The sequence below is a fragment of the Styela clava genome, chromosome 11, assembly GCF_964204865.1.
Source record: "Styela clava chromosome 11, kaStyClav1.hap1.2, whole genome shotgun sequence".
In the NCBI taxonomy this organism is placed as follows: domain Eukaryota; kingdom Metazoa; phylum Chordata; class Ascidiacea; order Stolidobranchia; family Styelidae; genus Styela; species Styela clava.
The window spans coordinates 12,233,839-12,260,517 of NC_135260.1; the positions used below are offsets into that span (position 1 = coordinate 12,233,839).

Sequence of the window (26,679 nt, forward strand, 5' to 3'; positions counted from 1 at the left end):
CTCATCTATTAACATAGAACCCTTTTCACTACGTTAGAAAAAACAGTGTCAATTTTCAATTATTTTCATTTATTTTACACCAGTTCCTACCACTCTTCCCCAGCGAATGAAATCGAAAATGAATTTTTTTTTGTTTCCACATCAGAAATAACGGTTCACAGATATCAACGAACGAAATTTTCAGTTGCATTCACCTGATCCTATTTATTATTAAGCAACCACGCATGTGATCAGCCTTTTATAAGAAACGTATTTGAAATATTTCCCAAAATAGTTGTAGCCCGGAAGACGTCTTGGTTGAAAACTTCCTCGAATGAGGAGGTTTTACGTCATAATAATTGTAACCATGTTTCGGTAGTTCATACATTTGTACAGATTCATTTATTTTTTTATACTTTCACATCACAGCCTGTGAAAAACTCTAACAAATGACGCCAAATAGCGAAATCGGAATGCAAGAGGGTATAGATTAGGATGTGAAAGATAATTTTGATGATTAATAAGCCTATTTAAAACTATAAATTTAACACATTTCAATATTCCAAAAATTCGGCAAAGAGTTTCACAAATATGATTGGCTGGTCTATAAGTGGCAAATAACAATCTTTTTTAAAACCCAGGATATAAAACCTATTTTTGCTACGTTTGCATATATTGTATTGGAATGTATTCAACTGCAAATAAGTAGCCTAATATTAAATATAAGTTCAACTGCACTTCTCGAATGACTTTAAAAAAAAAGCTCAATTCGATCTGTGGCGTCAGCTGTTCACTTTTTACTTTTGAATTTTCTATATACTTAACGCCCGCACTGCAAAGAAATAACAGCACCACCGTACAAAGCTTTTATTTCATTTTATATTATTTAATTTTAAATAGACGATTGTAAATTTAATTTGTTTGGTATTTACCAACGACTAACATACCGGTATTTACTGAATGCACCAATATTATGGTTGTTTGCTATTCCTTCCAACTGTCAACCGGACAAAGGGACGTGGTTCTCTACATTTGGTGTTTTTCGAATCTCTTCGGGATACCTAAGAAACTCCCCATTATTAGTTGTTTGATATATAGACCAAAATTCCATTGTTCCGAATAGAGTAAAACAAGTTAAATCTAAATTGCAGTACTTTTTGTTTTGGGATGAAATGGTATACTCGATAGCTAAACATCTACATACTTTTTAACTGTACGTAAAATCGTAAAAAATCATAAAATGTATACATTGAGGTTTGTTGTGTGGTCAAAGGTCGTTTATCGAACACCGAAAGGGCGGACTTTCCCCGGTATGTGGTGCTTCCCCCGTTTTGATGCTTAGGCCGATTTTTTGCAACTTTCAGACTTTAGCTTTTATTTAATTTTAATAGTCAAAGACTCTTAAACTACGAAAGGATGCCTGTTGATGATTTATATGACACAGACAGTGACGATGAATTGCCACATGGATGGGAGGAAAGGGCGACCGAAGATGGATGGGTTTATTATGCAAGGTAGGGTACGGTACCGAGATGCCTGAGCCTGTGCAGCTGGCCTATCTGGCTACAGAGCTATGACTGTATGACTGTACGGCAGTACGGTAGGTGACTTTGCGACACTACCGGTACCTGGTACCGTACTGTGGTACGGTGTATACTGCAGTAGTTAACTGGTGCAAATTTAGTAAAAACCCATGATTGGTACAAATGATGAAAACAAGTGAAAACTAATTAAACCACTGGATCATGTCTGTAAATACATGTTGTGACTCGTGACGCAGACGCACACATCCTAAATTTTAATGAAAGTTCCGATAAATTCATGCAAGCTGAAATCATATAGCTTGCCAAAGCATAGCTACGATCGTCTAAAATAGCATCTGTGCCGACGATATCGAACTCGCTAACGCCAGCGATCTCACTCATATCGGGATTGTTACGACGAGAAAACGTGAGAAATAGCTTGCTCGACTTCGGTTAATTGTCTGTGCGTTTTGGATGATCATCGTATATTTTGGCTGGCTTCATTATGTCACTGTAACGTCGTAGTGACACAATTTTTGGATGACATAGTCAGGTGGGGGTTAGGAATGACATGAGAAAAAATTGTTGCACCATGCCCACTAGAAGTTACTGTGGTACGAAAGTACACGAGACCCCGAAGAGACGCACATGGACAACAGTGTGAAAAAACTAGAGAATAATTCTGGCGAATACCTTTGGTATCAAAGAAAAACAAATTTTATTTTCTCATTTGCGACACCATAATTTTTTCAAATTCGAGTCAAAGTCAAGGGTAATTTTTCCCGATTCGAGATCCCTGCTTCACCATCCAAATCTGGTTACCCACAACTGACAATTGTTATCTTACATTGACTAATAAAAGGCTGCTGTTTGTCTTATCATTAAGCAGAGGAGTTATCAGCTTTCTGCTATTGTGTTAATTTACATTTAATGTATTTCAACAATGTTTATTTAATGAAGACTGCTGTGAAGATTTTTTTTTCATGTTTGTTATATATATTCATTCATCTCTTGTTTGATGGTTCATTTTGATCCAATTTCAATCATGGCCTCAATCATGAAAAGAGTTTCTTATTAAAATATTAAAAATATCCAATAAACTGTCAGAGATATTGCTAATACACAAACAATCATGAATTTAATATTATCGAATTGCACCAGACCAAACTGCCTCTTTTAAATAGTTTAATGTGTATGTTATTCTTGGGGATTCAAATAATATTTGCTTGATTGCATATGATATTAATTATCGTTTGTAATTATTGCTACGATTTGTTTACTTTTCAGCCATTTGTTAAAGAAAACTCAGTGGGAAAATCCAAAAAGTGGAAAAAGAAAAAGAGTAGCTTCAGGTTTTTATATTAGGCTCTTATATGATATATATCTGGAACTCATTTGATACACATATATCTCTGGCATAACATTCATTTACCTCAAACCAATTTTTAGACATATCAAAAGTTCATGGTTCACGTTTATCATGACAACTTAGACTGAAGTTTACTTGGGAATGTTAAAATCTTTATCTGCTATTTTTAATGCTATTTGATTTATATGTGATGTCTAGTTTGCAACATCAAACAGAAAACATTGTATGAGCATCTTGAAAAATATTTACATAATCTATCATATTTCTATCTATACAATTTTTTTTTTCAGAATTTGTTTTATTTTTCCAGAATTGCCTTATGGTTGGCAGAGGAAGGTTGATGAACAAAATAGAATTTTCTATGTTGAGTAAGTACTTTGTTGCACATGTGAACACATGTAACATGTCTTTCACATATGCAAGTGTGTATGATTCTGAAATATCTTATTTGTACTATGAATGGCAATTTGGTAATCTAAAATAAAATTAAAAGATTTCTGACATTACTAAGTTTTAAATTTAGTTTAGATGGAAGGCTGAATATCTGCCTCGCACTTTAAAATTTTTTTTGACTTTGTGGTAAGAAGACTAATTTTTTACACTGAAAACAATGGTTTATGATTGATTAGTCCTGTATTGTTTCTTTCACACCGCTCTGTTTTTATTGTAAATACCAAAAAATAAAACATACTTTTGAAGAAACTGTTGAAATTTTTAACTTTGCTTTTGACAATCACAACAGTCAAATTGACTGTCCCCCTCAGTTTTAGCCACATTGATATGCATATATATATATAATCTAAAAATCTTTTCAGTAGTGTATCAAACTTTTCTGTACACATGTTGAATATATATAATTACTTTTAGTCATCTGAATCATCGTACAACATATACTGATCCTCGTCTTGCGTTTGCATATGATGTTGAAGATAAAGATAGATATAGTTTTAGACAAAGGTTTGATTCCAGTAGTACTACAGATCAAGTATTAGAAGGAAGAGATCTCTCAGGGAAGGTTGCAATCATAACTGGTGCAAATTCTGGAATCGGTAAGTATGCCTTCAATTAGGGAGGGGGATCAAACCTGAATTCATGAATTTGAAAATTAGTTATATTCGATACAGTTAGTTCTTGATTTTAGGAATAATACAGATTGCTTGCATTTGAAAATTTGTCACTTTGTATATTTGAAATCTGATGGCCAGACAAAAGATAAATCAAGTTTTACTCCCTACAATGTAAAAAAGAGAAAGGATATCTACGAAAACAATGTTTATTTCAAAGTTTCTCCATAGCCAAATTTAATTTATGAAGGTTTGTTTAAATTAATTACTCCGTTGAGCACACTCACAATGTGACTAAATCAAGGTTTAGGTAAAACTTGCATGAATATCTAACTGCAAGCACTTGAAGTGGAAGATGTTCAGTAATTGCAGATCCTGCTAAGCGTCAGGAATACGCTCGCCACCACACCTTTGATTACCCTGCGTGGGTTTGCAGGCTGAATTCTGCGAGGGATAATTATTTGTCGGAGGATTGCTGGACTATTTGCACTGCAAGCGCTAGTTCACGTAGGGGCTTGTCGATTACGACTTCATCCACCTACAAGTCTATGCAACTGAAACAAATAACTGGACAACAAATCCCATACCTGACATGGACTGGTAACCGGATGAGAGAGCTGAGTTTGACATAAGATTAAGTCATCTTATTGACTTTCTTCTCCTCCAGGATAAATATGTAAATTCTATCATATACCTAATTTATCTTGAAATTGGCCACTGGATTCCGAAGCAACAATACTGCTATTGTTTATTCCTTTGTGTTATAAACTTTTCATGTGTTTAATCAATAATGAAGTATGAAATGTTTTTTATCATTGACTTTTTTAATGTTTGTTTAGGATATGAGACTGCTCGTTCACTTGCTCACCATGGTGCTCAAGTTATTCTTGCATGTAGAAACATAGAAAAGGGAAATGCAGCTGCAAGAGACATAAGAAAAAATAGAGTGAGTATAGGCTGTATAGTCGAGAGTTTTTTTTTGTATTTGAATATTTAATTTTACATAATTCTTTAAAGCAGATTTTTTTAACTTATGATTTATAAATGAATGCATGCTGCAACTATGGTAAGTCACATTATAGGTATGTTTAGCTGTGCTTTGTGGGTTTTTAATGGGTCATTATTTTGGTATTTGAAGGATATTTTTGCTGGATTTGCTATGGTGCTTCAGCTAGATCCTCACAGTTTATTTCTGTAACTTTTGGTTTTAATTTTCGATTATCAACATGTATTTAAATTGCTATATAAAATTTAATGCTCAATTTCTATTTTCCAGGAAGATACAAAAGTTCGAGTTATGGAAATTGATCTATGTTCTTTACAAAGTGTTAAAAGATTTGCTCTGGAATTCAAGACTACAGGATTGTAAGTTTTTAATGTTTGTCACAAGTTTGTGAATTGTGATTGGACGATAATTAGGATAGGATTTACATCTTTTACCTAGAGGAGAGGGAAAGGTGATAAGACGGCTTAATCATATGGCAAATCAGGGCCTCTCGTTCGGTTACCAGACCATGTCAGATATGGGATTAATTAGCCAGTTATTTGTTTTTGGAAACATGGACTTCATGGTGGAGGAACGCTTGCGCCACGATGAGCCACACCGTCGAGCAAGTATAGTTAGGCATACCGTAATCAATATATGGTGGCAAGTTGTTGTTCATGTTGCTCCATTGGAACATGTTCCAGGTCATCAGACAGCACTTATACATTATTTAGCATATCCATAATATGAGCACCAATGACTTCACTTAGTTAACTTTGGATCCACATAAAACACATTGTATAATAAACTAATTCTGCTTTCAATATTAGGGAACAGATAGTGATACTGTAATTTATTCAATTATAAAATTTGACTAATTTATCTCCTGTTTTTTAAAAAAATGTTCAATTTACTGTTGCAAAACAGGAAAATGAATTAAAATAAGTCACATAGGTAATCACAAAAAGCATCACAAATCTATTATGAGAAAGTCACATAAAAAATCTCAGTAAAAAGAAGAGCTTAACCCTCACATAACGTGTTGATGGCTTATAGTTGAGAATTATATTTATTCATTCAATCTTCATATATTGGAGATGTTAGGGTTGAAACCCTGTGCAGTCCCATGACAATCCCATTTCCAACTCAAAATACAATAAATGGTACAAAGATACAATTTAGTAAAATAGTACTTGTAAAATGCAGAATTTGAAAAGTAAAGATATGGATACTTTATAAATATGAATCATAAACTAATCATAAAACAAGTAGATGTTATATTTTCATATGACATATCAGATAACATAACCATTGCATCATTTTACTATTCAGTTAAACATCTCAGAAATGTATTACTTTTTGGTGCAACATGCTAAATTGATGTCAAATTATTGCAATGTAAAAGATTTTATTATGGTCATTATATGTCATTATACCATCAAAAAAAAATGTAACTTATGACTAAACTTATGTCGATAACCAAAACTTAATAAACTTATCGTATTTCAAGGACCATATGGCGCACTTAAAATATTTTTTTCTAAAAATTCGATTGTAAGTCGGTGCGCCTAATGTATGGATTAGGAGGTGCTTTATACTTTATTGCCTACACTCAATAGCGGTACCAGTTTTGCTGTAAGAACTGTTGCGTCTTGTAGCCTAGTGCGCCCTGTGTATGAATAAAAACCTAATTTAAGTAATTTATTGACAGTCCGCCAGTGCGCCTTATGGTCCATAAAGTATGGAATTCAGTTTTTGAACAGCGATTTGAAGAATAGATATTTAAATTTAAATGTACCATATTTTCGATTTTATTCAGCAAGGTAGTCCCTTTTCTTTCTTGTCAATGATTGCACCAGAGGTTTAGTGTGGGTAGTGTGTATGTAGGCATAGTATTTTGAATGATCACAACATTTGAAAATGTTGCATTAATTCACAATATTGATAATTCTATCTGAAAACTGATTTTTCCATGCAGACTTCATGTCAACGTGAAAAAGTAAAACAATAAAAATTAGGTTAATTAATCTCTGAACATCATATGGCAATAATAATCTGTGATAGTAAATTAGGCTGCATACTTTTCATTATAGATGATATTTTAGTGAGATGTACCAGTTTACTTGAGTATAGTTTAAAACAATTTTAACTTGGCCATGTCGCTATATCACCAGGCAAGGTTAGCGGATGGCAAGTCATGCCTTCGAAATTTCTTGCTCGGACTGAATCTTGGACCAAGTAATGATGTTAGTGTAACATATCTTGAATCCTCAAGCCAATTCTTTTCCATTGGAGGAATTTTTTGTGGCCTCCTCCCCCTAACAGGTGGAAGTTCTTTCTTGTTGATGGCATTAGGTCTTGTACTCCCAAAATCTGGTTGAATTTTGTTCAGTTTTTCCCACGATGTCTTCACTTCTTCAAGTTTGGGATTTGAATCTTCTGAAGATTTCATTGATTCCTCCTTCTTGTCCAAGCTTTTCTGAATACATCACAATGAAAAGGTTTTGTATGACTGATTTTCGCAGGAAAAATACTGGCAATTGAAATATCATGCATGATGAAATCGTAAATAAAAAAAAGAACAATTCAATTTATCACTTTGGGAGTTTGACTACACAATATTTATTGTGGAAAAAATGTATTTATACTCAATAATAGAAAACACTTCGGTCAATTGTTATCAAACGAATATTTTTTCCTGTGCAAAAAAACAACAACAGTCGTTCGACGTGTAGCACATTTAAACTTGACGTTCCCTGTTGTTTGGACTATGATATAAAATATTCATCAAATTGCTATTTGCGTCAAAATATGCGAAGGTAGGCACATTGCTAATTTATGCCTGAGGAAAGTCCCTTTTGTAGTTAGAGAATCATATTTTCAGTTTTTCTCAATGACTAGTCTTGAACATGTTGCTTAGATACAGCGAAGGTGTATTGAAATAAGTAATTTTAATGGATGGGGTAGATATAATTATGTGGCTTGAAGCATATTTATGCTTACCGGTAAATAGTATTCAAATTAGCAGAGGTCGTGACATATATAAATATTAAGCACCTTATTATTGCTATTAATTTACTTTTGTTTACCTATTGATATATTTTTTACTGTGGCTATCTTATGGAATTTATTTCCAAGGAAAAAGCTATTTCATTTCCAGAAAATAGAATGATTTTTGTCAATTTCACTACAGATGAGAGGTGCCTATTTTATATTTGTATTGTAGTATTTGTTTTTTTGAATATGTGCAAAAATATCATATTCAGTACCTTTGGCAGTTTTGTAATGAAAACATTACTTGATCCACTTTCGGAATCACTTGGTATACTCTCTTTTCTATTCTTCTTTCTTGTAATTTGGGGAAGTACTTGTGGTTTTCTTGTGTGATTTGACCTGGAAATAGGCAGTGATTATTGGCTATTTTGAGGGAAATAGAAAATTGCCTTTGTTTTGTAGGAAGGCTTCTAAGGTTTCATCTACCTTGTATTGTTGCCTTTCATATCATTTATATTCTATTTATCTAAATATAATACTCCCTGTGGAATTCTGTGATTTTGGTAAAATTGATTGCTCATTAATTTGTTGATTACTCAAAAATAAAAACGCTACAACCGAGCATATATTTTGTAATTTATTTTATCATCTCTCTATGCAAATTATGTGGTGTTGTATAAACATGAAATAAAAGCAAATCAGCAGTCAAGCGGGCAATTCATTTAGATCAAACTGTCAATACGATCATCATGTGATACCTAACAGTGGTAAATTTCTATTGATGAAGAATGTCTGTTATGGGACTTTGTTAATTAATACTGTAAACTACTCTGATCTTAATAGTGAAATAAAGCAAATCTCGTTGTTGAACTACCTATTATCTGAATGTAGTTAAAATATGAACGCTATGTGTGGATTATTTCCAGGCAATGAAGATATTTGCAGATTTTATTTAGCTTTTGTCCATGTGTGGATATAGCAAATAATTTGAACTAATTATTAATATAGTTAGGCTAAATGAAGAATGTTTTTCGTAAGGTTATTTCTTGGATATCAACTATCTCTATTGGAATATAAATTTTGTAAACCATTGGATATCTGCATACTCAATTTAAATTAAATTAAATTACTTGATTAAATTAATTAAATTTCACTTACTTCTCTGATGGAATTCCTCTTAACGCATTGATGGCTGCTTGATATGGATAATTTGCACTGTGATAAAGCCGACCAAACTTGAAACTGAGATCTGGCATATTCTCTGGCTCAAACTAGAAATGTAAAGAATTGGCACAAGATTAACAAGGCAATCGAAGAGTTAAGTTTGGTTACATAATTCTTATACTACATAATGTATTTGTCATTATGTATACCTATTGTATATAATCATGCCTAAATTATGCTAAAATATCTTATTTTAAAAACTTGAATGTGATTTACCCAAACTTAATATTTTTAACTGGACAAAACTCAAAAATTTACGAAGAATAATTTTTTTAGATTTTAAATTTTTTTGTTATCGTATAGATCCAACTTTTATATAAGGCTGTAATCTATAGAGAAATGACGAAATTTATTATACCTTTTGTATTACTCTTGCATCCAATTTTGTCCACTCATTTTGTTTATTCTCCAATTGTTGTACAAATGATTCTCGCTTTCTTTTGATTTTCTTTTCTATAACTCTATGTCGATGTTTTAATTGACCTAACTTTTGATCAAGCAATCTATCATGACTGACATTTTCATACAGAATCACCTGAAAAAATTAGAATGGTTACTAGGGTTATGGAGACTTACTAGGGTTATGGAGAATTTGAAAGCCTATTTGACATTACAAAAGCATTCTACGCCTAATTATATGTCATTTTTAATCAATACATTATAATGTTTTTATTTTTATAGTGAGTATCAATTTACTTTTATTGAATCATTTGCATTTTAATAAGCAGTAAATTTTCATTGGGATTGTTTAGGTCGGCATTCGCAACTGGGTTTGAATTTTACTTTGAATTTGATTGGTATTTTCTTGGATATTATTGTAATACATATTTATACACACATTGTAAATTATTCAACTTGTACAAAAGGCAGTGTGCGAGTTGCAAATATCTTAAACTTATGATTAGTTAATTGAGGATTGAAAAACAAATAGGAGCATAGTTATTATGCCTAATGCGGGAGGAATGAATTTCAAAAAAAGGGATGTAACGAAATCACTGGGTTAAATATTGAATGTTGGAGAATGGTTAATTGCAGTGGAATAACAACTAGAATTGAAATTGCTTTCATCAGTTTACATTCTGTTTTATATTTGTATTAAAAAGATCACTTGTGTTCAACTTACTTGTGTTAAATATGTCTTTGGTTTAACTTTTTTCATTCTTAATGTTTCGTCCATTTTTGCTTTTTCTTTATCGATTTCTAAAACGTCTTTCAAACTTTCTGGTTGGAGGGGTATATACATTCTGTTGTAGTCTGCAAAATATTTTATATATATTATCGTTATATTATATGTATATTATTATGGCGCTCCAGAAGTGTGTGTACCAATATGGAGGTAAATAATTTTGTTCGCCTACTTTACATCAAGTTGTGTGAGGGGACTGAAACCTATGGGCAGGGGGTATATTCACTTGGCTCACACAGACAGTTCCTGAACTCGTAATCGAACTAAAATAAGGAAAATCGGAAAGCAATGATTTTTTTGACATGTAAATATACTTTATGGACAACCTATTTCTATATTCTTAATATATCTGATTTTTACTCTTGTTTAAAACTCAGTATTGCATTGAACGTAAGCGTACCTGTTGTAGGCGTGGTATCAGTAGAACTCAATCCAATATTCAACTTCTTCTTTCGTTTCTTTTCTTTAGCTGACTGTTGATTCATTTTCAGCCAAATTTTTTCAATGTCATCTTCTGTTATTACATCAGGATCAAAGGCTGTGCTCCTCTCGCTTTCAGAACTCGATCCTTTGTTGTCATTTTCAGATTTGCTATCTTCATTTTTTTCTGACATTTTGGAAGGGATCAATGTTTATCCATAAACAATGTTCTGATAGAAAGAATGTCTCGAGTAACAAACTCTTCTCAGGTTGTAATACTACTACACATTCTCAAATTAAAATCTGTTATTAAACAAATACGAGATTAGTTTTCTTTTCTGCTTTCCCTTGTGGTGTAATTTTGATCCTATATTTACAATACCCAGTAAGGTTGTAGCTTGACAAAGCGCGATTCATCTTCATTTAACTTTTCACATCAACTACAGCTTTAATATTTAAATTTTTATATTTTTGCTTTAGTAAAACATGGGTTTAATTCGGGATGTCAAATAAATTCAAAGATTTTGTTTATTACAACTTATGTCAAAGACAAAAAAGTACATATGGTTCTAATACATGGGATAAAAAAGATTTGTGTTTGTATGATTGCCTATTCGTTGAAATTCACAGTATTGTGCTTTCCCAAATTATATTGTTTTATACTCAATTTACACAGTGCTATAATGATAGAATAAGCCAATTATCCTTTATTTAATAAGATTCATCTTGTCTTGCACCTGTAGTCTTCTTATGATGAAAATCCACAACTTCTCCACCTTAGTGATTAAAGGTCTGTTACTAGATGCCCGCCCATACGCACGACTATTGTTTTTGAATACTTGTATTTTTGTTCTCTTGGTTTTCTTTGTACCAAATTGTATGAATTAACAACGAAGATATTTGCCAAACAAGATAGTGTTACCTCCTTTATTTTGTTTTCTTTTGTGACGCCATTGAGGATTGAATATTGTTGACAAGTATTCTTATGATCATATAGTCGCTAGAAGATAATGACCGCCACAATCCTATATTTTCTAAGTGTGTATTATTGTCGAATAGATCCTTTGAATCTCAATTGAACCACAATTTGTTATTGCTCAAGTGTTATGATTTTCTCTATTTTATAATATAATGAGATAGGTATAGATAAAGCTATCACTGAAATACGCTCATATTTCATTATATTTTTGTCCAAATTATGACAATATATAACAGATGTCAAGTGGAATACCAATAATATCAGATTGAGAGAATAAACAACAAAAATGGCACATTATTCACAGGCGAATAAGCATTTCAAAACAGATTTTTATTCTGATATATACAAACACCATATTGCTGTAAATAAGCACCCTTAATGATGGAGAAATTAAAAATCAATCATTTCTGAGTCGCCCCAATTTAAAATTATGACTGTTTTTACTGAAATTATCATACAGATAATGATAATGTGTAGGCTATTTTGTTTATAACAATGACCTGAATAAATTACTATTGAATGCCAGTTAATTCAGGCGATTATTTTTAGCTGTTGAATCAAATTTAATTTCTTAATCTATATAATTGTACTGAACTATAGCTGTCACCTTAATATCACTCTCATAATTCTTTTTTTATTAAATCTCCTATAAAAAATGTAGAAAACGGCTATTTTTTGTAAATATACAATTTACTTTTTCATACCATAGCAACACATTTTTATATAGAAAAATTCATTTTGTAAGTAAATGCTTGAAACATCTGTTCTTAATCAACATAAAAGACTAGATTATGAGACAAGTTATTTCATTACTGTTGTCCTTGTCAGATTGACTGTTTACTCAGGTATCTAGCAAATTGAGTTCTATGTCTATATACTCTCTAGTCAAACATTGCATTCTTGAAATAAACATTCGCATGGGCCTCTTACATTGTTCGGTTTGATAACAACACATATTAAATCATAAAATATACTTCTAGTCTTGCATGGCCATGCTTTTTTCCATTGTTCTTGCAAGATTCATGCAATACTGTGATATCAAAGAACTTTCGGAATTTTTTCTTCACCTGACCTGCTGATTTAATGAATATTTATTTTATTTAGATGTGATGATGACTATCTCTAGCTATTAGTACACAAAAATTATTTTTATGATTCTAAAGTTAGATACTGGTTGTTGAAGATGATAGCAGAAGAATTTTATATTTTTTTATCATTAATTTATTGATACATATTCAATGTTAAAGATTTTATGAACAAATTCTGGAAGTATATGATTTTAGATTTTGATAAATTCAACGGACCTTGTCACAAAAATCTCTATTTATATCTTATTAATTCCATATCTAAATTTCAAAACTGACACAGACAGACTATTGCATCTACAGAAGACTTAACCTACCGGTAATAGCTTTTGCTCTAGTAGTATGATAACAAGTAGTTTCTAAACATATTTCATCATAGGGTTCTTTCCATTACTTTCAAACGGGCCCAACCTGACAAGTTGACCTATATGTATATTTTTGGTTTACCACACATTATCGACTGCGCAAATAGCACATGTGACACCAAGATGATGGAAGTATCCATTCACAGTTTTTGTGTTGAAAGTTCAACAATAAATATGTAAACATAGAAAAACTTCCGTTTACTTTAGACAGGAAAGATAAATGATATTGTTTACATTTTTACTGTAATCCCATGGTAATACGTGATGAACATTGAACAACACTGTCAACTATTGGCATTCAGCACATTAATATATTGTGGGTTTTTTGTTGTATTATTATGTGTATTTATTGGCACAAAGGATGTTTGTTAACTTTTTGCTTTGAAATTTATGACACATTTTAAATTCAAGTGTTGAAATTTTGTACAATATTTAGAATAACTTGGGTTTTTCATTTTGTCTCAAGTAGAAAGACATCTCCATTTTGAGTATGAAAATAGTTACCCGGCTGTTTGATCTAGGTGCATGGATTTGTTAGGGGTTGAGAAGGCTCTAACTGACCAGTTGTTACAAGTGAGAAGTCCAGCAATCCTCTCATAGATTTTCATCTTTCACATAATCCAAACCTTTAAATCTACATGGGACAATCAGTGGTGAGTTGGCTGATGTGTTCAATGCTTAAGTCTTAAGATATTGACTCTCGATTGATATTATGTAAACTGGTTTGTAACAGGGAGGAGTCCAGTAATCCTCTTAAACATAACTTCACTCCGCAGTATTCAAACTGACAAACCCAGATAAGACTAGGAAAACGGCGGTGCAATAGCAAATGTACCCCAAGGCCTAACACTTCCCCACTGTGCTTGGATATAAAATAGTTTTGGGTTGTTATTATATTTTTTTATATATATTAAAATTGGTGTGAACACTATTTCTGTGAGATAGGGAAACCAATTTCCATTATAAAATTTGTAATTGATTCCATCTACTATTGAACAGGCCTCTTCACTATCTGATACTGAATGCTGGAGTCTTTGCATTGCCATGGCAACTGACTGTGGATGGCATAGAGCGAACTTTTGCTGCAAATCATATCGGACATTTCTATCTCACAAAACTCCTCGCTCAATGTCTTATAGAAAGTGCTCCTGCTCGAGTTGTTGTTGTGTCATCAGAATCACATCGGTGAGTGGTGGTTCTTTTTCTTAAAGTAAATTATAATAATGATTATAACAATGAAGTTGCTTCAAAATTTATCCTCCTTGAAATTCAAAACATTGGTGCATGTATCAGCTAAGCCTTAGTTGACAAATACATCATGAACATGTTTTTGATTATGGAAAATTGTTACCTCTTGCATGGATTTAGTGATTAAATATCTTATATTTTTCAATAAAAAAGTCTTCACATTTTATAAGAGTAAGGTGTTACAATATAATAATACACAAAAATGATTATAAGGTGTTTCAACAAATATGAAAAGCTAAGTGAAGCCTATTCAATATTGAAATCTTTGATACCAATCTTAAAAATAGCTTTAATTGAATCTTTCTTGAAAACATTTTTTTAAATGATTTCAATAATTTGATTTGTTTTAGACATTGGTGCATTGTCATAGAATGTTACAATATCACATTTAGATGTTTCCCAATCCTCTTCAGTATTTGCAAACTGTGCTTTACTTTTATTACGTATTCCCCTAAATGAGTTTCAATGATCTAAATCCCATGTAATATTTTGAAATTTATACTTCTATGCCTAAAATACAACTTTTGAAATGCTTTAAAACAGCTTTGTGAACAAGGATGACTGTATCAATCTTAATGATCTCTCACCTCCACAACATCAGTTCTGGGCATCAACACAATATAATAGAACAAAATTGTGCAATATTTTATTCAGGTAAATATTTTTGTAAAGAAATCTGATACATTTTGTTAACTTATGCAGGATAGGATTTACATATTTATGAAGAGGGAGAGGAGAGCCGATAAGCCTACTTAATCCTATGGCGAACCACGGCCTCTTGCCCAGTTACCAATCCAAGTCAGGTATGGGATTAGTTAGCCAGTTATTTGTTTTCAGATGCATGGAGGAAGCCGTTACCGACCAGCGATTACGTGAACTCCCTTACGACGAGGAGTAGTCCAGCAATCCTTTTGCACATAATTATCCATTCATGGGATTCGGACCTGCGAACCCATACAGGGTAATCAGAGGTGCAGTGGCGAGCGTCTTTCTAGCACTTTGCACAATCTGTCACACCATCGAGCATCATACCGCAAAAACAAATGTTGCTTCTCAATGACCAGTTTGGTTTTGAGCCTCTCAATGCTAATCTGGATTCCATTCCTACATTATATTTGTACAGTGTATATACTGAGAGTGGTGATGAACTACCGAGAATTGGTTCTATTACACCATATATAATTTCATAGAAGCTTACAAACATTGAGATCACTCTCAATATATAGTTTACCAAATCCTATCATATGGTTGGCAGAACAGATCGGGTATGCTAATAGTCAACCAGTAGGCTGTTGTTATGACTTACATCTGGTATATTCAATCAGTCAGTTAAGATAATAGGTTATGGATCACGATATATCATTTGATTCATGTAAAAATCATCTTATGATCTCATCTTCTTATTTTATCATATCGATTGTCATTTCAAAATTTTATTTACTGAAGACGTAAAAGGAGACAGTAGTCTTGATTGTTTTAATATGTCATTTAAAACGACATATTAAAACGAAATTTTATACTATGTTTCTGGCACACTATACATTTAGCAATGAACTTCATCGTAAGCTGAGATCAAAAGGCGTAGCTTGCAATTCTCTTCATCCTGGGAACATGATGTTTACTTCATTACCTAAATCGTGGTGGTTCTACTATCTTGTGTTTTTTATGGTACGACCTTTCACAAAGACAATGGTGAGCTTGATGCATGTTTTGTATTATTTAAAATAAATTATGCTTTTCTAAGCAGAACGTGGAGGTGTTTATGGGATGTCTCCAAAATGTCGTGTCCCACCTATCCCACTTGTACCACTCGTCGTGGGACATGTTGGACACGTGGGACACGTTGGACAAGTGGGACACAACATTTCGGATTTCGGATTTGAATGGCCACAAGTTTCCGTGTCTAATGCAGTGTGTAATGCATACTTGACATTGCATTACTACTCGATACACAAAGGCCATATTATGTCTTCAGTAGAGCATCAATTTTTCATTGTTCCCTTTCGTTTGACCTGGGTTCTTGGGAAAATATGTAAACAATCACTCTGAGGCATAATAGTGAAGAGGCATATCTGTTTGGGTGGTTTACCATATGTAGGGGTATAGAAGCAGGGCAAATACATCCAACAAATATTTTCGTATCTGGAATTCCGAATACATTTCAAAATCAAAACCGGTTTAAATATTATTCAATTTATTAAAATTATATGGAATAGGAAATAGGCTTTATTAATGTTATCATAGTGGGACAGATATAAACAAAACATATGGTATGTGTGATATGATTGAAATTTGAAGCTTTTTTCGAAGTAAGAATAGAGAATAGAAAACACCACAGTACTTATACTTAGAAATAGGTTCAATTAGGGACGCAGTGAAATGTTTCAGACGGTACATTAAAATCAAAGTCCTAACGACGCCACAAATATTGACACGGCTAATTTTTTTTTTTTATATATGGTGACTGTTTCAGGTGAGTTGAATTCCACCCCTCCACTATCGTACAATTAATTATCCCTTTATACGAATATTAATGAGGTCTTATGCCAAAACGGACAGCGACGATTTCTTTTGCTCGTGAATATAGCGCGTCTAGTTCTTCAGAAAACGCAAAAGTTATTACGCTATCGCTGTCAAGAAGACCTTAAAATATTTGAATCCGCGACCCAAATTTCCAACTGCCGATGAAGGAGTATCAGGACTGAAAAATCGTGTTGAATCAAATGTTCTTTTAGTCAGCTCTGATTTAAATCTTTCATTCCGACTGTGGTAGCTCTGTTCACAAGTTAACCATGCCAACTAAAATTGAACGACAAAAAATAATTGCTTGCATGAGAATGATATCACACACAAAACCGAGCTTCACGGCGGATACAAAATGTTATATAAACGCTATTTTGACATTGTAAATCGCAAGTGACCCAAAAATTTATTATCGGCTATGAAATATGAGATTATTGTAATGTGTGTTTAATCAAAACGGTCCCGACGGCGGCGTTAAGAAAAAAAATTACGAGATATTTGATATTTTTATAAACACCAACAGCGATATTCGACTGTCGATTCGATTTCGACATCATTTCTGAGATCAACTATTATTTCGGCGTGACAACCCCAGATGTAATTCAATGGTAAGCATAGAAAGAATTGATGCACTGCGAGCGTGTTTATGTCGCTAAGCTCAGTGTTAAATTCGCCAATGTGAAATATTGTGATTCGTGATTCTTATGGCATTCGTAGAGGGCCGTTGATTGTTCTTTGGCTTTCTAGGATTCAATGGAGCGATACAACAATGTGGTCTTCAAAGTCCGCTTTCCCCCAAGTTCAAACAGTAAAGAATGACCATTATGAACAAAATGACAAAATATATTGCATGTGTTTATACAAAATTACGAAGTAAATATAAACCATTATATTGATTGAGGCGAGTACACATGTATGACATCAACTTATTCATACTTGGTGGTAACATCTTTTTCAACGTCGTATTTATTGGCACAAAGGATGTTTGTTAACTTTTTGCTTTGAAATTTATGACACATTTTAAATTCAAGTGTTGAAATTTTGTACAATATTTAGAATAACTTGGGTTTTTCATTTTGTCTCAAGTAGAAAGACATCTCCATTTTGAGTATGAAAATAGTTACCCGGCTGTTTGATCTAGGTGCATGGATTTGTTAGGGGTTGAGAAGGCTCTAACTGACCAGTTGTTACAAGTGAGAAGTCCAGCAATCCTCTCATAGATTTTCATCTTTCACATAATCCAAACCTTTAAATCTACATGGGACAATCAGTGGTGAGTTGGCTGATGTGTTCAATGCTTAAGTCTTAAGATATTGACTCTCGATTGATATTATGTAAACTGGTTTGTAACAGGGAGGAGTCCAGTAATCCTCTTAAACATAACTTCACTCCGCAGTATTCAAACTGACAAACCCAGATAAGACTAGGAAAACGGCGGTGCAATAGCAAATGTACCCCAAGGCCTAACACTTCCCCACTGTGCTTGGATATAAAATAGTTTTGGGTTGTTATTATATTTTTTTATATATATTAAAATTGGTGTGAACACTATTTCTGTGAGATAGGGAAACCAATTTCCATTATAAAATTTGTAATTGATTCCATCTACTATTGAACAGGCCTCTTCACTATCTGATACTGAATGCTGGAGTCTTTGCATTGCCATGGCAACTGACTGTGGATGGCATAGAGCGAACTTTTGCTGCAAATCATATCGGACATTTCTATCTCACAAAACTCCTCGCTCAATGTCTTATAGAAAGTGCTCCTGCTCGAGTTGTTGTTGTGTCATCAGAATCACATCGGTGAGTGGTGGTTCTTTTTCTTAAAGTAAATTATAATAATGATTATAACAATGAAGTTGCTTCAAAATTTATCCTCCTTGAAATTCAAAACATTGGTGCATGTATCAGCTAAGCCTTAGTTGACAAATACATCATGAACATGTTTTTGATTATGGAAAATTGTTACCTCTTGCATGGATTTAGTGATTAAATATCTTATATTTTTCAATAAAAAAGTCTTCACATTTTATAAGAGTAAGGTGTTACAATATAATAATACACAAAAATGATTATAAGGTGTTTCAACAAATATGAAAAGCTAAGTGAAGCCTATTCAATATTGAAATCTTTGATACCAATCTTAAAAATAGCTTTAATTGAATCTTTCTTGAAAACATTTTTTTAAATGATTTCAATAATTTGATTTGTTTTAGACATTGGTGCATTGTCATAGAATGTTACAATATCACATTTAGATGTTTCCCAATCCTCTTCAGTATTTGCAAACTGTGCTTTACTTTTATTACGTATTCCCCTAAATGAGTTTCAATGATCTAAATCCCATGTAATATTTTGAAATTTATACTTCTATGCCTAAAATACAACTTTTGAAATGCTTTAAAACAGCTTTGTGAACAAGGATGACTGTATCAATCTTAATGATCTCTCACCTCCACAACATCAGTTCTGGGCATCAACACAATATAATAGAACAAAATTGTGCAATATTTTATTCAGGTAAATATTTTTGTAAAGAAATCTGATACATTTTGTTAACTTATGCAGGATAGGATTTACATATTTATGAAGAGGGAGAGGAGAGCCGATAAGCCTACTTAATCCTATGGCGAACCACGGCCTCTTGCCCAGTTACCAATCCAAGTCAGGTATGGGATTAGTTAGCCAGTTATTTGTTTTCAGATGCATGGAGGAAGCCGTTACCGACCAGCGATTACGTGAACTCCCTTACGACGAGGAGTAGTCCAGCAATCCTTTTGCACATAATTATCCATTCATGGGATTCGGACCTGCGAACCCATACAGGGTAATCAGAGGTGCAGTGGCGAGCGTCTTTCTAGCACTTTGCACAATCTGTCACACCATCGAGCATCATACCGCAAAAACAAATGTTGCTTCTCAATGACCAGTTTGGTTTTGAGCCTCTCAATGCTAATCTGGATTCCATTCCTACATTATATTTGTACAGTGTATATACTGAGAGTGGTGATGAACTACCGAGAATTGGTTCTATTACACCATATATAATTTCATAGAAGCTTACAAACATTGAGATCACTCTCAATATATAGTTTACCAAATCCTATCATATGGTTGGCAGAACAGATCGGGTATGCTAATAGTCAACCAGTAGGCTGTTGTTATGACTTACATCTGGTATATTCAATCAGTCAGTTAAGATAATAGGTTATGGATCACGATATATCATTTGATTCATGTAAAAATCATCTTATGATCTCATCTTCTTATTTTATCATATCGATTGTCATTTCAAAATTTTATTTACTGAAGACGTAAAAGGAGACAGTAGTCTTGATTGTTTTAATATGTCATTTAAAACGACATATTAAAACGAAATTTTATACTATGTTTCTGGCACACTATACATTTAGCAATGAACTTCATCGTAAGCTGAGATCAAAAGGCGTAGCTTGCAATTCTCTTCATCCTGGGAACATGATGTTTACTTCATTACCTAAATCGTGGTGGTTCTACTATCTTGTGTTTTTTATGGTACGACCTTTCACAAAGACAATGGTGAGCTTGATGCATGTTTTGTATTATTTAAAATAAATTATGCTTTTCTAAGCAGAACGTGGAGGTGTTTATGGGATGTCTCCAAAATGTCGTGTCCCACCTATCCCACTTGTACCACTCGTCGTGGGACATGTTGGACACGTGGGACACGTTGGACAAGTGGGACACAACATTTCGGATTTCGGATTTGAATGGCCACAAGTTTCCGTGTCTAATGCAGTGTGTAATGCATACTTGACATTGCATTACTACTCGATACACAAAGGCCATATTATGTCTTCAGTAGAGCATCAATTTTTCATTGTTCCCTTTCGTTTGACCTGGGTTCTTGGGAAAATATGTAAACAATCACTCTGAGGCATAATAGTGAAGAGGCATATCTGTTTGGGTGGTTTACCATATGTAGGGGTATAGAAGCAGGGCAAATACATCCAACAAATATTTTCGTATCTGGAATTCCGAATACATTTCAAAATCAAAACCGGTTTAAATATTATTCAATTTATTAAAATTATATGGAATAGGAAATAGGCTTTATTAATGTTATCATAGTGGGACAGATATAAACAAAACATATGGTATGTGTGATATGATTGAAATTTGAAGCTTTTTTCGAAGTAAGAATAGAGAATAGAAAACACCACAGTACTTATACTTAGAAATAGGTTCAATTAGGGACGCAGTGAAATGTTTCAGACGGTACATTAAAATCAAAGTCCTAACGACGCCACAAATATTGACACGGCTAATTTTTTTTTTTTATATATGGTGACTGTTTCAGGTGAGTTGAATTCCACCCCTCCACTATCGTACAATTAATTATCCCTTTATACGAATATTAATGAGGTCTTATGCCAAAACGGACAGCGACGATTTCTTTTGCTCGTGAATATAGCGCGTCTAGTTCTTCAGAAAACGCAAAAGTTATTACGCTATCGCTGTCAAGAAGACCTTAAAATATTTGAATCCGCGACCCAAATTTCCAACTGCCGATGAAGGAGTATCAGGACTGAAAAATCGTGTTGAATCAAATGTTCTTTTAGTCAGCTCTGATTTAAATCTTTCATTCCGACTGTGGTAGCTCTGTTCACAAGTTAACCATGCCAACTAAAATTGAACGACAAAAAATAATTGCTTGCATGAGAATGATATCACACACAAAACCGAGCTTCACGGCGGATACAAAATGTTATATAAACGCTATTTTGACATTGTAAATCGCAAGTGACCCAAAAATTTATTATCGGCTATGAAATATGAGATTATTGTAATGTGTGTTTAATCAAAACGGTCCCGACGGCGGCGTTAAGAAAAAAAATTACGAGATATTTGATATTTTTATAAACACCAACAGCGATATTCGACTGTCGATTCGATTTCGACATCATTTCTGAGATCAACTATTATTTCGGCGTGACAACCCCAGATGTAATTCAATGGTAAGCATAGAAAGAATTGATGCACTGCGAGCGTGTTTATGTCGCTAAGCTCAGTGTTAAATTCGCCAATGTGAAATATTGTGATTCGTGATTCTTATGGCATTCGTAGAGGGCCGTTGATTGTTCTTTGGCTTTCTAGGATTCAATGGAGCGATACAACAATGTGGTCTTCAAAGTCCGCTTTCCCCCAAGTTCAAACAGTAAAGAATGACCATTATGAACAAAATGACAAAATATATTGCATGTGTTTATACAAAATTACGAAGTAAATATAAACCATTATATTGATTGAGGCGAGTACACATGTATGACATCAACTTATTCATACTTGGTGGTAACATCTTTTTCAACGTCGCGTAATGTCATTAGAGAGTGTCTTAGTTTTGGCGAATGAATTGTGATCACTCATCAGTTCTTAGATCACGTTCCGCAAACGGGCGCTGTGGAGCAACATCGGGTGATGCATTTTTAGTAATTGATACCTTTTCAATATTATAAAAATGTCACGTTCATATCACGTTATTTCGAATGGTACTTTCCATTATTATTTTTTATTCCAACCTTGTTGACTAAGGATTATGGTGTACATCTCTGTTAGGCACTAGATTATTATATTTACTTAGACTGCTAAAAATAAAACTACTTTATTTCCAGAAATAAAGTTTATTTTTGTAAATATTGATTTGTTTAAAATTACACTGGAGAAATATATCTTACCGTACATCCTTTTGCTATCCATTATATACGATCATGTATCACAATTCTGTGACCTCGTGAAAAGTCGTCAGCAGCATCCCAATTTGACTTGGTTTTCAACCGGGGTTTCTTCTGCCAGCACAGCCTAGAGATCCCGCAAGTTTCAATTCGAATTCGAGAGTCTCTATTGAAATATGTACATAGTTTAAATATAATCAAATACCTATTAGATTTTCCACTAATATTAGACTTGCTACACTTCAAAGATCACTTTGTTTTGCCAGTATCATGTTTATTTTTATTATATATATTTATAGTTTATACAATTCATACAATAAAAGACGATTAAACTATTGTACAGGGGTTCTCTATCCTCTGGAATGTTTCATTGAGGTTCCTCACGACCAAAAAGGTTGAAAACCACTGTTCCACACATTGCAGCTAGGCACTCATAATTCACCTCAGAACTACTATATTCGCATCTGATATTCCAAATCGAATTTCTAAATTCAAATCATAGCAAACTAATGCAAAATATAATGACTATAATACTGTGAATTGTCCGCAAAGTATGGCTTTGCACATATTAGGACTGGTAATCGATAGGCAATATGGTTCTTTTCCGCAGTTGTAGGTGGTGGCATTTCTATATGTCAGTCCACTTTCTACTTCTGGTTTGGATTTTTGGCGATCTTGACATGAAATTGCGTGATGATATAATCGATATCATATACAAAATACTAAGATATATAATAGAGTTTCTCAAACTGGGCCCCTCGATGGCCACGGCTCTCTGGGTTGTACGAGCCTTGTAAATGTATGATTTGGGATGACTACATTAATTTGGGAGCTCCAGGAGTATGTGTACCAAGATGGCGCACAACCTGAACATAGTATGTGGACCTGGTTAGGGTTCAGGTTGCGCGCCATCTTGGTGCACATACTTTGGGAGTTCCTTAATTTGAAGAAAATAGGTTGCCATTTGTTTAACTCTTTGAGAATGATGCATTTATTAGTTTACTTTCGATTGTTGCTTTTTCATTGTGAAACCCGGCGATTAAGGTAACTGTTAGAAACCTGTTAATAACACAACAAGGTTATTTATTGAAGAATGGGGCCGCAGGGTGTTAAGGGTCTTTGGAAAGGGCATACAAACCTCATACCTCATACAAACATTTATCAAACTGGCAGTTTATAGAAATATATTTGTGTTAGTGTGTAGCAAGACTCCTACCTAAATCACTATAGTGATTAATTCTGTATAGTTAAAATCCACTAACGGTGTTTTTAAAAAATTACGTTATTGTATGTTTCTTTCTAGAATTGTGATCATATACAAAGCATATTGTGGTTATATACAAGGCAATTATGTAAAAATACTGACGTAAGATCATATTTTAATCCATAGAAAACCCATTGAAAAATTCATTACGGGTTAAATTTCAATAGACATTAATTTTCACACTCGACTGAATAAATAAACTATTTTAACTTCCCTATCGTGTTTCATCTAAAGGTACAGGATCAGCTTGTTTATAATCATAAATTTCATTGGTTAAGCAGTTTTTATTTGGGGTTTCTAACTGGTTTCAAGAAGACAATTGGCAACCAAGAATTTTTTGTTTCAAGATGTGAAGAATATTTTTGGTCTCTATTACGTTTTGTGATTTTTTCGAAGGCGGTTATGTTTCGTGTTATGCTTAAGTATTGGGTTCTTTGTTTGGCAATCTTATAAATAGCATCTTTAGTTCTTAAGTTTGTTTTTACAATATTAATAAAAAACAGCAAAACTCAACTATTCAACTCAATTATTACAGTTATATTTATGGACACCTCTATTTAGTGTAATTTGGTTTCTATTATTGCTGCCGACTGTGCGATTTTCGTTGTGATCTTCCAATGTTATTTGAAAAGCATACGAAATTTCTTGCATAATAAATTTTATACTTTCTGTTGCTGTTTCTTCTGTTATTCTTAAAGATAGAATCACCCACATTGTTGGTTATGTTGTCGTCATTATTTTTGTGGAATGAGCTCTAACACGCATTACCCCTGTAATGGTTTTCTGTGGTTACTGATGTGTTAAATTTTTGATAGTTTTAAAATTGTGTTCATATTCATATAGTAATGATAAAAAACATCGATTATTTTGCAGACGCAATTGGTAAATTGTTAAACAAATTATATGGTATCCCAAAAATGTCGTTTCCCTCTTGTACAACGTTTCCTGCACTTGTGCCACTTGTCCCATAATCGTCCCACTTGACCCAATCGCCCCCACACTTGTACCATAGTCGATTTTTTAAACATTTTCAAACTTCTGTTCTTACTTTTTTTTATTCATTGCAGTTTGCATTGCATTTACAATAGAAAAATCGACACTATGTAGTAAATATAGTTTATATGTGTAAACAGAGTTACAAGGACTGAAGTCAGTTTTCGAGAAACCCGTTTTCGCGAACAATTTTTGACATTTTGGGTTGGTGATAAATAGGATCCTTTCCACGAGCAATGAAATTTATGGTGGAATTGGCGTTTCGCGCAGAAGGTTTTCTCGCAAATAACACAAATACAGTAGTACCATTCAAAGGGGCAAAATTCGTTATATTTTAGGTCCAAAAAAGCAGCAACCGCCTATAAGACGAGTGCAAAGGTAATGAAAAAACTTCAGAGATATTGACCAATCAGAAATACGATTTAGTCGATTATGCGTCATTGAGAAATTCAAATATCAATCTTTCGTCTTCAAATTGGAAGTGTTTACATATTTCGATGATATATGTAGATGATATCAGTTAATGTAACATCAAAAATTATGATACCGGCTCGTTCTTGTCATCCGAGTTCTGATTTGTGGGTTGCAGTATTTATTTACAGATGATATATCGTGAGAACCACAACGGTTTGGAATTCTAGATTTCTGATTAAGAGTGTTAATGAAGGTCAATGCTAACGCCTATCTATGTTGAAAATTGACGAATATAATTTATTTTGCTCAACTTTATCTCATGCCCAGATCTCATTCGAAAAGCCTTAACCCACTGCGATATGACAAACATCCCATACCTCATGCTTATTTCGCTTATTCACCTGTCAGTTTATAATTCAACTCGGTGGCATGTTATTTTTACCCATTATTGCTTACTCATTGTATATTCGAAAAAGAATTTACGACACGAAGAAGTCGAATAATTCATGATCCGTTATTGTCTTGGATGTCAAAGTCGGTACTCCCGAAGTATGTGAACCAAGATGGCGGACGCCGGAACGTAGTATGTGTACCAGTTTAGGGTTAGGAGATAAGTTTATTCAAATTTTCCTTATTTTAGTTCTATTACGAGTATGTGAACCAAGATGGCGGACGCCGGAACGTAGTATGTGTACCAGGTTAGGGCAAATTTTCCTTATTTTAGTTCTATTACGAGTTCGGGGACTAGCCAAGTGGCTCCCGTATTATTTTCACCTAAAATTTTGGCCAAACCCTAACCTGGTACACATACTACGTTCCGGTGTCCGCCATCTTGGTACTTATACTTCGGGAGTACCAAAAAGTCAGCGTAAAAGTTCTAATGTCATTTAATTTGCTTATTTTTTTTTCTACACCACACTTCAAAATTACAATAATTAAAACGTGATTCTGAAAATCTTATCATATATGCACACCCATAATTCCTTACAATACCATAATCTATTTTTTTTTATCGATATATGATTGGCCCACGTCATGTTAATTAATCATGACGTATGAAGAAATCACTTTTTAAGCCCACGTTCGTTATTCTCTTCATTTTTTATATTTGATATTAAATTTTATTATAGTCGAATATTTATCTCCACGAAATTTTACGTGATCTCAACTCAAATGGTTATTTCGTTCACACTTGTGTTTGTTGCGACATCATAAACTTGAGAGACCGTCGATTGAAGATAACATCATCTTATCAAATAGAAAATAACTTATAACTGTATGATAACGCATCACTTGTTTGAAGCTAATGATACGGTTTAATCGATAACATGTACCTAGGAACGTCGTTCCA

At 33.3% G+C, this 26,679-nt stretch overlaps 3 protein-coding genes across 3 annotated transcripts in view; 2 read left to right on the forward strand and 1 right to left on the reverse strand.

The window, feature by feature from the left end:
- The first annotated feature begins 1,290 nt into the window (after nucleotides 1-1,290).
- LOC120348198 (WW domain-containing oxidoreductase-like) lies at nucleotides 1,291-20,494 on the forward strand. Its single transcript, XM_078117892.1, has 12 exons — nucleotides 1,291-1,493; nucleotides 2,790-2,854; nucleotides 3,182-3,239; nucleotides 3,739-3,920; nucleotides 4,775-4,881; nucleotides 5,212-5,300; nucleotides 14,173-14,358; nucleotides 14,965-15,075; nucleotides 15,969-16,113; nucleotides 18,564-18,749; nucleotides 19,356-19,466; nucleotides 20,360-20,494. Exons 1-11 carry the CDS (start codon nucleotides 1,396-1,398, stop codon nucleotides 19,371-19,373), a joined length of 1,245 nt encoding a protein of 414 aa, XP_077974018.1. The 5' UTR covers nucleotides 1,291-1,395; the 3' UTR covers nucleotides 19,374-19,466; nucleotides 20,360-20,494.
- On the reverse strand, nucleotides 5,280-11,212 carry LOC120348200 (uncharacterized). The gene is made up of 6 exons (XM_039418327.2): nucleotides 10,725-11,212; nucleotides 10,262-10,392; nucleotides 9,497-9,673; nucleotides 9,073-9,185; nucleotides 8,190-8,313; nucleotides 5,280-7,399 (listed from the first exon to the last, which is right to left on the reverse strand). Exons 1-6 carry the CDS (start codon nucleotides 10,936-10,938, stop codon nucleotides 7,088-7,090), a joined length of 1,071 nt encoding a protein of 356 aa, XP_039274261.2. The 5' UTR covers nucleotides 10,939-11,212; the 3' UTR covers nucleotides 5,280-7,087.
- Nucleotides 20,334-26,679, forward strand: part of LOC144429821 (WW domain-containing oxidoreductase-like) — a 74,424-nt gene continuing 68,078 nt past the window's right edge. The window contains exon 1 of the mRNA XM_078118034.1: nucleotides 20,334-20,504. Coding sequence (XP_077974160.1) covers nucleotides 20,334-20,504 — 171 coding nt within the window. The remainder of the gene's footprint in view (nucleotides 20,505-26,679) is intronic.

Coding starts and splice junctions, on each gene's coding strand:
- LOC120348198 (XM_078117892.1), top strand. CDS start 1,396: ATGCCTGTTGATGATTTATATGACACAGACAGTGACGATGAATTGCCA. Junction 3,240..3,738: donor AATAGAATTTTCTATGTTGA/GTAAGTACTTTG, acceptor AATTACTTTTAG/TCATCTGAATCATCGTACAA. Junction 5,301..14,172: donor GAATTCAAGACTACAGGATT/GTAAGTTTTTAA, acceptor ACTATTGAACAG/GCCTCTTCACTATCTGATAC.
- LOC120348200 (XM_039418327.2), bottom strand. CDS start 10,938: ATGTCAGAAAAAAATGAAGATAGCAAATCTGAAAATGACAACAAAGGA. Junction 8,314..9,072: donor AGAGGAATTCCATCAGAGAA/GTAAGTGAAATT, acceptor GCCTATTTCCAG/GTCAAATCACACAAGAAAAC. Junction 7,400..8,189: donor TCATTACAAAACTGCCAAAG/GTACTGAATATG, acceptor TGATGTATTCAG/AAAAGCTTGGACAAGAAGGA.